The sequence below is a fragment of the Cannabis sativa genome, chromosome 2 (assembly GCF_029168945.1).
Source record: "Cannabis sativa cultivar Pink pepper isolate KNU-18-1 chromosome 2, ASM2916894v1, whole genome shotgun sequence".
Taxonomy (NCBI): domain Eukaryota; kingdom Viridiplantae; phylum Streptophyta; class Magnoliopsida; order Rosales; family Cannabaceae; genus Cannabis; species Cannabis sativa.
Window position 1 is genome coordinate 89,465,465 of NC_083602.1, and position 13,234 is coordinate 89,478,698.

Genomic DNA, 13,234 nt, shown 5'->3' on the forward strand with positions numbered 1-13,234 from the left:
TAAACGAGTTATGTTCCGATCGAGCATATACTTGTTATACATTGGTCTCGACACGACCCGAATACGACCTGCGAACACAAATTACCACACCTAACATTTCTTTAATTATAATTAGTATAATGGTTTATTTATTAGGTTATGATTTTATTATAAAATTTAAAAAAATTGCACCTTTAAAAGAGATGCACTGATGCATCTCTATTTGTTTTGACATTTTTTTTTCTTCAGTTTATTGCATTATTTATTGTATCGATATAACCTTTTAAAGGGGGTGTGTTATAGAATTTTCCAAAGTTATATTTTCAAAAATATTATTTATAATAAAATATGGGGAAATTCTATAATGCACCCCATTAAAAGAGATACACTGATATATTTTTATCTGTTTTAGTATCCGAAATAATTTTTTAATCAATTTTTTTTCTCATGGTCATGTAAATTATACTTATTTAAGACATCTTGCAAAATTTTAAGAAATTCAAAAAAGTTTAACACGCCGAAAATTGTGTTCAAGTAGTGTGTTGCACGCGTAATTATTTTATTTTATACGCGTGTAAAATAGACTATTTGAACATTATTTTCTATATTGTAAATTATTCCGAATTTCTTAAAACTTTGTAGGATATCTTAAATAGCTATAACATACATGAATATGAAAAAAAAATTAGACTAAAAATTTTTTTTGGATGCCGAAACAAGTAGAGAATACATCAGTACATCTCTTTTAAAGGGGTGCTAGAATCACCCTAAAATATATAATTTGGTAGGTAAATAATTTTGAAGACAAAAATATTTATTATTCTTTTTTATTTTATTTAATACATTAATATTTGGCATGCTTGAAAGTGGAAAGCATTCCTTGGAAGTTTGTACTGATTGATATGTAATTATATGTAAATGGACTTAAGATAGATAGAAAAAGTTAGTTTATGTGATCATAATTATTAATAATTGAAGCTATAAAAAAATTAAATTTCCCTAGTTGATTTTCCCAAAGGAATATAGCTTGATCATATGATTCATACATTTTTAATATAATAATAATAATTAAAAGCATTATTTTAATGATGATTTATAATTGCTTGTCTTGACTGTATTTTAAGCTTGTTTATATTCTTAGTGCATACCCTAATTAATTTAAAATATTAAAATTACGTAACAAATAAGACCAGAAGAATATATAATTTATAATGCGAGGTTTATGTGAAATTCAAAAGTATTGTCCTATATTTAATAAGATAATAACTAACACAAGATCATTAACTGAAATATCATATTTAATTTTATTTTTTTCAATGAGAAAATAAGATTGACCATATATAGGAGAAAAATTATTTGTTTGAACGTACATTATAATACTAATATTCCCATGTGACTTAAGTTTAGAAAATCAAATCTGGAACAAAACTAACTAAATTATAAATTGGCTAATTCTGATTTTTGTCTCTTAAATTTAGATATGTATTAAATTATGTTCTTGAATTTTCAAGACCGTTAAAAATTAAATGAGTATAATTTAGTAAATGTCAAAGTTCAAGGGAATTTGGAGAACATAATTTAGTATAAACAATGATTGAATTAATAAAATTAGAAAAAAAAATTCTTAAATACAATAATCTCAATAGTTTTTTTAAAAAAATTTAACGGGTAAAAATGTTCAGGATCATGAATTTAAGGAATAAAAATCCTAGTTAAAATTAATACATGTCAAAATTAATACTTAAAAGAGCATTCTCTAATAATTTTTTAAAAGAACAAATAATCAAACGCATTTACTGTAAAAAAATTTAAAAAAAATTTATATTGTGTAGAGTTATGTATTTTCTGAACAATAATATTGCCATGAATCAGGTTTACTCATAATTATAAATCATATCTTAATATAAACCTATTGTTATAAAGGAAAATATTAATAGGTGCCTTAAAGTATCAAACACTGTAAAAAGTAGTCTATTGTTAGGGGCGGAGCCACATGCACCCCAACAGGGGCTGTGGCCCCCCAGAAATTTTTAAAAATTTATACTAAAACATAATTATATATATAAATACACCATTTTTTATAATATATATAATTTTATTATATATGAATTTAAGTATCATAATTATATATAATAATTATATTATTCCTTTTCTATCCTTAATTTGATTTGTATTAATTTTAAAAATATATTTAATAAATTGTTTAATTAATAGTAATAACATTAATCAATTATATTATTCTTAAAATCAATATGATTTTTTTTTTCTGAAAAAACTACATATCATTATTAATTTTGGTAATATTAAATTGAACTCCATCAAATTTTAAAATATCACTCGTATTTTATTTTTAATTTAATTATTTGATTATTTTATAAAATATTGTATAAAATTTAAAAATCATAATATTTTCCACAATAGACATACATCCTTAAAAGATATTTTAGTCACCAAAATTTAAATTTGTTGTATACTACGTTGTCCGATATTGGCCCCCCAACTATTTAGTTCTGGCTCCGCCCCTATTGTAATTGATATATTTTATTAACAAGTATCATACAATTTGATTTAATAAGTAATATAGAGAATCACAAATTAATTATAATGTGACACATTAATATAATATTAAGTAGCTTAAGTGTTCAATAGCAATAGCAATGTTCTATAATAAATTGTTTAAAAGATAATTTCCACACATAATTATTATTATAGTTATATATAAAACACAAAACAATCATCAAATGGGCATTTGGTCTAGTGGTATGATTCTCGCTTAGGGTGCGAGAGGTCCCGAGTTCAATTCTCGGAATGCCTCAATTCTATTCTTTTTTACCATTCATTTTCAATATCAATCTTCATAAAATCGAAAATGTTTTCAATCTTTTTTACAATCAATGAGTATCAACACAAAATGACAATGTACTACAAAAACAAACATACATAAATGTTATGGTTTTAGTTTAGGCTTCAATTTTGACAAAAGCCATCATCATCATTCTCAACTCCAAGATTAGTAATTTGAGTTTGAGTTAAGCTCAATTCCTTAATGGCTGAATCAAAATCTTCACTATAATTATTCCCACTTTCTTTCTTCTTCTTCAATAATAATATTTCGTACTTAGAACACACTTCCTTCCACTCATTCTCCACGCCCAATCCTCCATTTCTCCCCAAATACCTCTTCAGTTCCAAATCCAGCTTTTCAAATGGCTAAATTACACATTTTTACAGTTATTTATACACACACATATATATATACAGTTATTTATATAAGACAAAGAAAATTGAATTGAATAATTACCTGTGCTTTGGATTCAATTGCGAGTTTGAAGAAAGCAAGCGAAGCAAAATGCTTGCCTACTGACTCAGCCAACTTGATCTGTCCAACCCAATACGACGACGTTTCGAGCCGATCAAATCTGCATTTAGTACAAATCTTTGCGGTATGGAAATTCGATTTCGAGGCCGAAATTTTCGAATTCACCGGAGTTCGATGCCCTGAAATTGGAGTCTTTTTCTCTTCTTCAATTTGTTTCAATTTGGGTTTTGGGTTTTCAATGAAGGGCTGGGATCGTGTGGGTTTGGACCTTTGAGGCTTCTTGTGAGGAACACCATTGGAGGAGGAGGGTTTGATGATCGTTGAATTGTTGGAGTTTCGAACGGTTCCGAAAACTCGCTTATCTCTTAATTAAATAACCGAAAAAAAAAAATAATAAAGGTGAAATTTCAAAAATTAATGAATCAAACTTAAGAAATGAGAAATAGTGTTTACCTGGAAAGTGTGGAAGTGATTATTGAAGCTTTGGGCATTTTCTGAATCGGCTTATTTGGGGGTTTCAGGGGCTTGTTTTTACCTGTATTTGGTATTAAAATAATTTTGATATGGTTAAATATTTAGAAATTCAACAATGAATATAGAAAAAGGAAAGTGAAAAATGGTACCTGGTTGAATTGGATTTGGATGAAGACGAAGATCCATTGTAAGTAAAGAAAAGAAGTACAGAGAAATATAGAAGAAAGGCTCTGTTTCTATATTGAGAGAATTGGATCAATTTCAAAGTGGTGGATGATGAGTTTGTTTGAATAAAAATGGCGGCAACAGGTTTAAATTTTGACACCATTAATGGGCCAATAAAAATTGACTATTGGGCCTGTTTGTTATTGGGCTACAGAAAATGGCCACAAGCAACATATAAGAGGACTCTTTCACTCATTCTATCATACTTTATAGCAATTTTTAGTTATACGACTTTTATATGAATAATTTGGATTATAACTTTCATAAAATTTAAAAAGAATGTTAAAAAAATACAAAATTGAAAGCTATGAATTAGATGGTGAAGTTAACTTACATACTCATCTAATTCAAACAAATATCTTTGTTATTTGTTATGTTTTTAAGTAATATTTTATTCGTATTTTTGGTCTTATTATATTGTATCTTGTTTAAATTTATACTTTTCATATTGTATTGTGTTTAATTTTATATTTTTTTTTGGCTAATTAAGAATTTTTTTCTCTGAACTTTGACATACTTTAAATTATGCTCTTAAAGTTTTAAGGTCGTTAAAAATTTCCCTGAACTATTTAGATTGTTAAATTTAAGGATTTTTATCTAATTTTAGTAAAAAAATTCTAACATGCATAAAAGTTCATGAAACATGATTTAATATATATTAAAGTTTAAGGGGTATATATTTAGTAGATATTAAAATTTAGAAAGTATATTTTAATATATAAACAAATGCTAAAACAGTATAATTAAATTAAATTAGACAAAAACCCTTCAATTTAACTATCTTAACAGTTATTGAGAAAAAATTCATAATTTGTATTGTCCTTAAATATATATTTTTTTCCATATAAAATCTTACTCAAGTTTGTGCCATGTCAAAAAAACTAAGACTACGTGTTGTACGGCTAGCTGTAACTGGTATAAGGGTAACCACGTATGCATCATCACGTGGTGGAATCGTGGATATCTTAGATCACACCAAACCAAGTGTCACACTATAATCCAATACAGCCTCCCACTTACCACTCTTCCCAACTATTCCAAATATTGTTTTTATCTTCTTCACATCATAAATATATACATATTATTACATAAAAACTTGCAAGCTTTGTCGTATTTCATCATCAATCAATAGTTTTAGTACTTCTAGTAGAATTTTCCCTTCAAAAACCAAATAGATTTATTAAAAGAGTTAATAATAAATCATAACCAATATATTAATATAATGAGCCAGAAACAATTACCAGAAAAAGCAGCTGAGATTGAACAGCTGGACCCCATCAAATACGGCGACGTTTTCAACGTCCAGGGTGAGTTAGCGTCTAGGCCTATTGCGCCGAGAGACGCAGCCGCTATGCAAGCCGCTGAGAACATGGTTATAGGGAAAACTCTAAAGGGTGGCTCGGCTGCGGTCATGGAGTCGGCTGCCGCTCTAAATGAGCGACTCGGCTTGAGTGGCCATAACAACGCATCAAACCTGGGTAGAGAGGAGGGCGTCACCGTCTCTCAAAAAACTCTTCACGGGAGCCGCGTCGTCACTGAAGCCATTGGTGGTCAGGTGATTATATTAATTTATAATATTTGAAAAAAAAAATTAATATTTTATAATACTTACATAGTTAAACATAATATTACTTAAATTAATATTCAAATTAAAAAATATATTTCACTTTTAAAATTTTTAATTAGAAAACACTTTTAATTAGAAAACGTTAAAAATAATTATTCAAAAGAAAAAAAATAATTATTGTAAAATATTCATATAATAAAAAAATATTTACTTTCTATTTCATTAAATGTATATTTTTTAAATTCTAGAATTTATTTAGTATATTACTATATTCTATATATTATTATTTAAATAGTGAAAATATATTTTTTTATAATGTATTCTTGCCAATATTTAAATATATATTATGTCTAACCAATTTTAGATATATTTTCAGTAAATAATAATTAAGTGTTATATTGGCCAAATAATAAGTATTATTAGCGGTTTTAGAAAAAAAATATATTATTAGCGTAAATGTTTTTAATTGGATATTTATTTATCGTTAAATTTATGGCAAATTATTTTTTCGTAATAATATAATTGTTAAGATATTTTTCTTTAATTTTGACATGTTTTAAATTTTTTTAAACTGTTAAATTTTGTTTCAAAGTATGAAGATTGTTTAATTCAAAGTTTTTTTTTCTTTAGTTTTTCTTTCTGAATGAAAGGTCTTTAACGTGATTTTGTATGTGTAACAATTATTACTTGAATAGAATTAAATAAAAATAATTTAATAATTTCAATAATTTAGAGTTTGAGAATAACATTTGGTACAAGTGGCAAAAATGCTAATTAGAATTTTTAGTTCTTAAACTTAATTTGAGATGTAGCAAATTATGCTCTTTGAACCTTTAAAGTGGTTAAAAATACTCCTGAACTATTGAGATGGTTGGATTTAAGGAATATTTTTTTTATTATTTTAGTAAAAAAACTTAACACGGATGAAAGTTCAGAGGTCATAATTTAGTATATGTTAAAATCGAGGGACATGATTTGGTAGATTTCAAAGTTTGGTAGCAATTTAGTACATAAACAATTACTGAAATAGTAAAATCGAATGAAATTAGACAAAAGTCTTTAAATCCAACAATCTCAATTGTTCAGGAGTATTTTTAACGACTTAAAATGTTCAGGGCATAATTTAATACATTTCAAAATTCATGAGAATAAAAAATAATTTTTTTAATTTTAATTATTTATATTTATAGGTGGTGAGGGAGTTGAGTGAGGCAGTGGTGGGAAGCGGAACACCAGGAGCGGTTTTGGATAAGGACTCGGTTAATATAGGCGAAGCCCTTGAGGCGGCTGCACTCTCAATGGGCGACAAAACTGTTGACCAAAGTGATGCGTCCGCAATACAAGCCGCCGAGATGAGAGCAACTGGGCGTAATTTAACGCAGCCTGGCGGTATTGGTGCTCTTGCTCAGTCTGCTGCCACTCAAAACCCAAAAACCACAAATAAGACAACTATTTCTGATATTCTTAAGGTAATTAATATTAAAATTAATTTATATATATATAGATAGGTGGACATGTAGGAAAATGCTAATATATTTTTTTAATATTTTGTAAATTATTCAAAAAATTTATTATAAATTTACAAATAATATTAAATAGATACCACATACGTATACATTCATAAAGAAAAACAGACTTAACTCCTAAATAGCAAAACATATAAGAATTGTTTACCGAAGTACCCCTGAAAGAGTGTATTAATTGCAGACTTTTCTTGTATTAATTTTTTTTTAGCATTATTATGAGGTAACAGTGGTGTTTAGCATTTTCGCGACATGTCGCGTTGCGATTAGTTAACGATACTCTTTTAAAAGCTATTATATTAAGTTATATGGAATTCGATATATACTTAGTTGGACTAATAGCGATATTCACATGTAGAAGGGTGTTAAGCAACCGGTACCTTTAACATTTTTTTTTTTTTAATAGTTATTTGTGTGGTGAAAATATTGTGATGATTATAAATTATTATTAGGATGCGAGTGAGAAGCTAGAGAGGGATAAATGTGTGACTAGAGAAGATGCTGAAAGGGTAATTGATGCTGAGATAAGGAATAAGCCTGATCTGAACATCACTCCTACTCCTCCTGGAATTGGAGCCTCCATGGCTGCCGCCGCTACCCTCAACCAGAACAAATGATCAATATACATAATATGTAAGCTATGTATAGCAATATGAATGTAATTAATTAGTTTGAAATATTTTGCAACGTGTAATAATTTGTGTGTCCACATCCATCCATTAACTATGTCGACGGGTTTGTTTAGAGTTTTTGTATATATAAATTTAATATATAATTTTAGTGACATATGTTCTAAATATTTATAAAATTATATATATATATTTTTTTTATTTTTATCAGATTTTTTTAAATTTATATGTTAAAATAATATTTAGAAATAATTAATATTATATATGAATTAATTATTTGTTTGATTAAAATAGTTAGTAATTATATTGGTAAATAATATTTTTAGCTGTTAATATTTAAAATAAATTTTTTTAGTATAATTTTTATGGGAGTCAAAATTTAAAAGATGTAATTAAAATTTCTTAATTACTTATATCATCAAATAAATTAGCTTAAATTAATTATGCATAAATCAAATCATAGAATGACTTTCTAAACGGACCCGAAAGATTTTCTTCAAACTGATATTTTACGTTTAGCTATATCTTACTGATTAATTATTAATATAATAGTTTTCTTCATGGATGAACACTTTGAAGTTTGAAGTGTTGTTGAGTCCCATTCTTGGATACACTGATAAAGTCATTTCACAGTAATTAAGTAAATGAGATGTCATTTAATTAGTTGGTGGGTATTCACTATGAATTCATCTCTATCTATCTCTGTACGTATACAATTAAAGTCCACTAGACTTTGACAATTCACAACATGTACAAAAGTGGGCCTTATTAATACGTACCACACCATATGTAATTGGCTCATTGCTCACTTCTTTAAGGTTTTATCAATAATAATAGAGCATTAATTAATGGTTAATTAAGATTTTTTTTCTCTTGAATGTACCAAATCATGTTTTTGATCTTTTTTTATCGTTAAAATTTATTCAGATTATTAGATTTAAGGACTTTTGTCTAATTTTATTCAATTTTACTGTTTCAATGATTGTTTATGTACTAAACTATATGCTTCCTAAACTTTGATATTTACCTAATCATGTCCCTCAAACTTTGATATGTACTAAATCATACCCCTGAACTTTCATTCATATTAGAATTTTTTTACTAAAATTAACACAAAATAATGTGAGAAATATTTTTAAATTTTTTTTTTAAGAATGATTTTATAAATTATTCTAAACTTACTATTTTGCAGACAAAAAAAAACTACTCTCTATGTGATCAAATTACTTAATTCCAAAATAGTAGGGTGAAGACCTGCATCTTTTTTTGAAAGAAATTAATATACAATCAGAACATTACAATATAATTTTGTTTATCATGAGACTAAGTCTTATAGTCGTTAGAAATAAAATAAACAAATAGTTCTTATTATTATTATTATTATTATTATTATTATTATTATTATTATTATTATTATTATGTGATATAACTGATTTTAATTAAGTTAATAAAACGAATTCAGAAGGTACGTAACATATTTGGTTGTTTGTTTCTTGTGAATTATATATTATATATTAAGTCAATATTATGTTTAACTTATTAATTAGGTCCGTATTTGAATACTCAGTTTTCATATTATATAATAAATAAATATACATATATGAACATTTTTCAGATACAGTCGGAGAAAATAATTATATAATTAACAGTTAATTAATTAACAATACCCTGTTATCATATATGCTCTCAATAATCGTTTTGCCTTACTTTGTACATTTTCCAATATATTAAACAAGAAAGTTGGAATGATTCAATTCAAAAGAGATTATATATATAAGCCAAACTTTGGTACATTTACATCAATTAATTGATTCTTTTAAAATTGGAAAGAAATGAAATACATCATCACTCACGTGTATATGTGGGAATTTTCTAGAAATTACCCAAAAATTATTACAATTAAAACTAATTAATTTTTAGACTTAAATATGTGACAGTCAGTAGTCCCGTGATCCGTAAGGGAAATATCGGGTAAGCTGTGCAATTCCACACCGCCTGGAGAAGGTCAAGTGGGATGATTCTGAGACTGTGTAGGTATGGGACTACACAGTTGAAGAGAGCTTAAATGGATTGATTGGTACTACCTATGTCAACAAGGTGCATCTTGTTTTTCGGTAGCCATCTCGAAAGAACTCCACAGTTAAGCGTGCTTGGCCTGGAGCAATTTTAAGGATGGGTGACCTCCTAGGAAGTTTTCCCAGGATACGTGTGAGTGAGGACAAAGCACGCGGTCTGTAGGGTGACTGAAGCAGTCAGAGTGGCGTACTCGTGTATAAGAGCCATTCATTCCATGGGTGTGAGGACCCAATAGAGACTTGAACGGGGACGTTACAAAATAATTGTTTTGTGTTAATATAATCTGGAAAAAAAAAACATTAATTTTGACTGTCGTGGTAAGCAAACCAAATTCAGTCTTATATTTCTTTAATTATGTTTCTTACGTAATTAAGCTATTAAATTTTGGTTTGAAAAGAAAACTATTAAATTTAATTTGAATTTGAATAATTTTTGATTGATGGAGGAAACAATATTATATTGTCATGGGAAAATACAAAGACATATATACAATGAATAAGATTTTATTTTATTTTTCTTAAAAAAGATGTATTTGGGAGTGGGTAGCTAGACAATAGAACACGCAATCATTTGTCAAGTATTCTAAAATTAGAGTATGAGTAGAATTATAGATAATATTTTAATGAGAAATGATTTGTCAGGTAGTGTAAAAAGAGTTCTACAATATATATACATATATATATACCTGTGGTATTGTATAGGTACAAATTATTGGATCACATACATTAACTTAATTATATTAGTGAATGAATAGAAAGGTTCTTAACTATTGATTATTATGGTTTTATTTGGACGTTTTATAAAAGTTAGTCTACATTAATTACAGGGTTGTATTGTTATACTATACCTACGATGCACATTTCTTCTATGGGGATGGCTTTACGGGGATTCGCTCCTAATAGAACAGAAATTCTTTGTCTAAATAGAGAACGAGACAGGGACGAGGATTATTTTTTGCATCTGAATGTTAAACGAGGCAGGGACAGGGATCACACTCCCTGTCCCGACAATAACCCGTTTAGTATTTTATTTTATATTTATAGTAATATTTTATAATTTATAATTTATGTTTGTATTTTTTAGTATATTACTATCTTTTTTATGAATTTTACAATGTGTTTTGGATAATAATTAATTTATTAAAAAATAATTAAAGTGTAATATTTTAATTTTTATGTAATTTAATATTTTTATATATTAAAATTTTATTATAAACTATATTTTTCTAATAGGGAAATTCCCTGTGCCGTCTTCGTTCCATGTGTATCCCTAACCATACCGCTCTCTCTATATATATACACATAGGTCACAGATTGTAAGCTTTGCTTAATTTATTCTCTAACAATAATATTCATATAAATATATATATGACGAGTATTATTTCTCAATTTATTTCTCAATGTAAGCAAGTCGGTTCTGAGTTGAAATAGCCTATAAGTAAATTTGTTTTAAGTCTTTACTATAAAAATAAATTGTATTTTTAAAAATTATTAAAAAAAAATATGTATATTTTTTAATTTTTTTTTTATTTGAACCTCTAAAATAAGTGGGCCCTAGGTGCAAGCCTAGCCCGCCTATGCCTAGGGCCAACCTTAAATGTAAGTATTACCCATGATTTTTTTAAAAAAAATAATTATAATTAAATATTAATTTTAAAAATATTAATATATATAACATTAATATCAATATAAGAATTGATGTTAAGAATTTTTTTCCCATAAGTTGTTTTTTTTTTCTTATGAATTATTTTTTCTTTATGCATAATTTTTTGTCTAATATATTTTTGGGGTTTTTTTTTTATTTTTACATTTGAAAACAATTTTATTTTTTTTTACAGAATTCTACATAGAACATTTATTACAATTAGCGGAGCAACTTAAATTGCAACCAAAAATCGTATAATAACCCATATAGAAACTATTAGATAAATCACTTTAGAAACTCAAATACCGTAAATTTAAAAAAAAAAAAGTTAAAAAAAATAGTAAATAGAGTAATTTCCCTATATTTTTTTGGGTGAATTATTTCTTGGGAAATTACTCTACATATTATAATTTTTTTACTTTTTTCTTCAAATTTACAGTTTGGGTATTGCTCCGGTGGTTTCTCTGTTAGTTTTTATATATAGATTGCTATGTGGATTTTAGTTACGATTTAGGTTGCTCTGTTAGTTGCTATGAGGGTTTCTATGTGAAATTTTGTAAAAATACAAAAAAAAAAAATTATTTTGAAGTGTAAAAATTAAAAAATCCTTAAATTAAATATTTAAAATTTTCAAAACAAAAAATTCTCAATTTCTTCACTAGCTATATATATATAGTCAGTATCACATTTTGGAAGAGGCAGTGGTTGAAATTATTGCTAAAATTTGTTGAAATTATTTCATCAATTAATGTATGAATTGACATAATTTTGAACATTGCTAATAAGAATGTTACAGTTGAAAAAATCTGAGAAATGAGATCAACAAGATCATAATTATCCTACTAATTAAATTATAATTAAGGTGGGCTTTTTTTTTGTGTGACTCTAAATTAAGTAGTTTTTTTTTTCTTCTAAATTCTAATCAAGTTGATATTAATTTGTTAACGATGCTAGCTTATATATATAGGGAAATTTACATGGTATACTAACTTTTGTCATTTTCTTACAAAAATATTGTTAGGCGGAATTTTTAACTTTTTTACTGTGTTTTTTCATAAGTTTCATACTGCAGTATACTGTATTAAGTTTTTACTGGTGTTCTACTGGTGATTTACTAGTGTTCTACTGTTGTTTTGAGTTGTTCTGCTTTGTGTTTTACTGGTGTTTTACAAAAACACAGTATTTTTGAAAAGATTTCCGTGTGACAGTATTTTTGTAAAAGTTAACTCAAATTCCAGTATTTTTATAAATTTCCCTATATATATGACAAAGTTTGTATTTAATTTCTAGGGTTTGATAAGAGATAATATATGTACGTGTTTCAAACTAATTGATTAAATACACATCTCAAGTAATTAAAGTGATTGTTACCAAAACTAATTATAAAGACATAATTTGAAAATTGTCGAAGATCATTACTAATATTACATGGTCAAATTTAAGTCATCATTAAAATCAATTTTAATTAGTAATATATTATCTAATAATAATAATAATAATATATTTATATCATTTCAATTCATTACGTGTCTCTGTATATAACTAACACGATCGATTTCATCATCAATATTTTCATTCATATAGAGTGATAATATAGTTTATTTTTATGTATGTCGAAATATTTTTTTTTTTAAATTTTTTTATAGTGTTTTTTTTTTTTGAAATTACAGTATTATTCTTATAAATTTAAAAAAATTATGAATAGTTTATTGTACTGAAAATAATTTTGATATTTTAATTTATTATGCGTGTTTAAAAAACTTTAAGAACTCATTTAAAACGTCGGATTATGTTGTAT

General features: G+C 26.3%; 2 protein-coding genes and 1 non-coding gene across 3 annotated transcripts; 2 read left to right on the forward strand and 1 right to left on the reverse strand.

Moving 5' to 3' along the window:
- Window positions 1-2,722: 2,722 nt before the first annotated feature.
- TRNAP-AGG (transfer RNA proline (anticodon AGG)) lies at window positions 2,723-2,795 on the forward strand. The gene has a single exon. It is a non-coding gene; the product is annotated as a tRNA-Pro (tRNA).
- Window positions 2,796-2,825: 30 nt separating this feature from the next.
- LOC115720672 (uncharacterized) lies at window positions 2,826-4,249 on the reverse strand. Its single transcript, XM_030649839.2, has 4 exons — window positions 3,922-4,249; window positions 3,752-3,833; window positions 3,281-3,662; window positions 2,826-3,189 (listed from the first exon to the last, which is right to left on the reverse strand). The coding sequence occupies exons 1-4, from the start codon at window positions 3,956-3,958 to the stop codon at window positions 2,947-2,949; spliced, it is 744 nt and encodes a 247-aa protein (XP_030505699.2). The 5' UTR covers window positions 3,959-4,249; the 3' UTR covers window positions 2,826-2,946.
- An 840-nt stretch (window positions 4,250-5,089) lies between these two features.
- LOC115720915 (late embryogenesis abundant protein D-34-like) lies at window positions 5,090-7,871 on the forward strand. Its single transcript, XM_030650122.2, has 3 exons — window positions 5,090-5,552; window positions 6,755-7,033; window positions 7,540-7,871. The coding sequence occupies exons 1-3, from the start codon at window positions 5,220-5,222 to the stop codon at window positions 7,702-7,704; spliced, it is 777 nt and encodes a 258-aa protein (XP_030505982.2). The 5' UTR covers window positions 5,090-5,219; the 3' UTR covers window positions 7,705-7,871.
- The last annotated feature ends 5,363 nt before the right edge of the window (window positions 7,872-13,234 follow it).